General features: G+C 36.0%; 1 protein-coding gene across 1 annotated transcript; it reads right to left on the minus strand.

Moving 5' to 3' along the window:
* Positions 1-638: 638 nt before the first annotated feature.
* Positions 639-1,917, minus strand: LOC149647912 (uncharacterized). Its single transcript, XM_089849350.1, has 4 exons — positions 1,893-1,917; positions 1,556-1,830; positions 1,059-1,228; positions 639-993 (listed from the first exon to the last, which is right to left on the minus strand). Exons 1-4 carry the CDS (start codon positions 1,915-1,917, stop codon positions 639-641), a joined length of 825 nt encoding a protein of 274 aa, XP_089705476.1.
* Positions 1,918-2,469: the final 552 nt, after the last annotated feature.

Below are 2,469 nucleotides of genomic sequence, written 5' to 3' on the forward strand. Positions count from 1 at the left end.
TTGGAGCTAGCGCCATCGCAAATAATTGCTGATATAAGAAATCCAACAGATTGGAAAGCAAATATGCTTTTCTGTGTCAGAACTGTTAATTCCTCGTGAGTGAAGGGTACGTGGCTTGGAAAATAAGGACCAATTACGTCAAATTTTTGTCCAGCGCATCTCCAAATGAATTGAAGAACGTACTGGGCAGCTAAGCACTCATTTACAGACGTATTTTTATAAAAGTTATGTAGCGACGGTATCTCCTCCTTATCCATAGCTAATCCAATAAATTCGTTGGTATTTGCATTCCACACCATTTTACCAATTACCTTGACCTCGTCTAATACTAGGAAACCTTCTTGAGGCGGTCTTTCGTTTTCTATATTAGTATCGAACTTAGTCTTAAACTTTTCGCTCTCTCTTAAAAGATATTCAATATCTATACCCGCGTCACATTTCATCTTCTGAACTTTCTTTTGAATAGTGTGTATACTTGGCAAATTAAAAATCTGCAGAAATTTCAGTGCTCTGTAGGATGCGGGTGATCTTGAGTACAAGGTGAGGGCCAGACGATAAGTTAGAGGGCTCCAAGTATTCCCCTTCCTAGTTTCTGAATGTTTCTCTTGGTCTTTTAAAAATGTGGATAACTTGTTGTTTTAACTATCGGTCTTCCAAGACATTTTGAACGCTTTTGATAGAAGAGGGTTCCGTTTCTTGACTTCGGAAATGGCTTTCATAAAATCATCTTTGTGATTCAAATTAATTTTATTAAGCATTTGAGCTAATTCATAACTTTGTTTAGTATTAAGAGTTATGGCGTTTTCCTTGACATCTTTTTCCATTTGTAGAATTCTTTTACTTAGCCGATATCTTTGATTGCGTAAATTCTTAATTCGTATGTTTCTACTTTTTGGTATTAAATCTTGGATAGGGAATTTGGAACTGATGTGTCTTCTTTTTAGTTTAGTTCTTGGTGTTACATCCACAGCTTTCTTTCTATGTCTAAGGTACCTGAAATAAGTTTCATTACAAAATATGTCTAGTAATTGTAGTTTAGAACGAGTTTAAGTACTTACTTATCTAACGAGGAGCATTTTGGGCACATAAATCCATTCTGACTACCTGATGCAGAAACAGAAGATTTTATTTTAGGTATTCTGAACAAAATTGGACAGAGTTTAGATTGCTGTCTTTCGCAAGGATGGTGTAAAATTTCTAAACTCTTTGGTTTTCCGAAATGAAAGGCCTGCAAAAGTAGTAACCAATTGTAAACATTAGTTGTCTTTTCTAGAAATGTACACGCCAGGTAATAATACAGGGTTCGCACAAAATCTTTGGATTGAAATTCCTAGACTCTTAAAGATTTGCCCCGTCCATTTTAGGCCTATTATCAATTTCCCTGACACGTCCCGCCTGTTTTCAAATTCCCAGACATTTACAGATTTGCCCCGTTCATTTTAGGCCTATTATCAATTTCCCTGACATTTCCCGCCTGTTTTGAAATTCCCAGACATTTCGAGGTGTTCACGGTCGTGTAAGAACCCTGTAATATGGATATTCTCGATTTACTGACATTTTTAATGCCTGAACAAAAGGTGTTTGCTTCAGAAAGATAATTTAGTGCTCTAAACACAGGCGCTGGATCGATGGCCAAGTTTTCCGAAACCCAATAAGTTTCTTGAATAACTGGCTTAAAAACTAAAACCACAGAAACAATGCCATCTGAGGAAAATTTGATTTTCACTGGAACTTCATGCAAACCCCCAATATCTTGAAGAGAGTCTTTACGCCAAATTTCCAAACACGAAACTGAGCTGTGTTTGTTATGTTGCAAAATATGGTCAATATCTGATGAAATAATTATAAGACTTGTTAGATAAGCGAAATATTTTTGATTAGAAAAGTTTAACCCACCTCTTCTATCTTTAATGACATTTAAAACTCCCTGAAGACGCTCATTTGTTATTTGACGATTATCTGAACAGGGAATCTTAGCTGCTGCTCGAGTATTCAGCTTCTCTACGGAATATGAAGCTTTTCGTTTATTTTGATTTCTTAAAGCAGTCTCACTAATGTCTGTAAATTCACTTATAGTTTTACCGGAGGCTGGACTTAATGTTTCAGTTTCAGATAAATTTGATACACCGAAAGAATCCGCGAATATTTTACAGTTCAGATTTGGTTGTTGCAAAGCCCCAACAACTCCTATTGTCACTAAAGTTTGAGATTCAGAGGCATTTTTAGCTAGCTCATTTGTTTCACCATTAAGCTCTTGGGTTTTTTCTTTCAGAGAGGTTGTTGATCCTTCTGGTAGTGTCTTTATATTAGACTTATTGAGTTTACTATGGCCGAGGCTTAACGAGTCACTCGAATTTGGCGAAAAATCTACTTGAATACCTTTCGTTTTGCCTTTAAAACTTGTCTGGCTTTTCTTGTCACTAGTTTCACGATATACTAAATTACACTGGACAGAACTATCCATTTTTA

Source organism: Phalangium opilio, unplaced genomic scaffold, assembly GCF_054372755.1.
Source record: "Phalangium opilio isolate 3A_F unplaced genomic scaffold, DU_Popi_V2 ptg000088l_1, whole genome shotgun sequence".
In the NCBI taxonomy this organism is placed as follows: Eukaryota; Metazoa; Arthropoda; class Arachnida; order Opiliones; family Phalangiidae; genus Phalangium; species Phalangium opilio.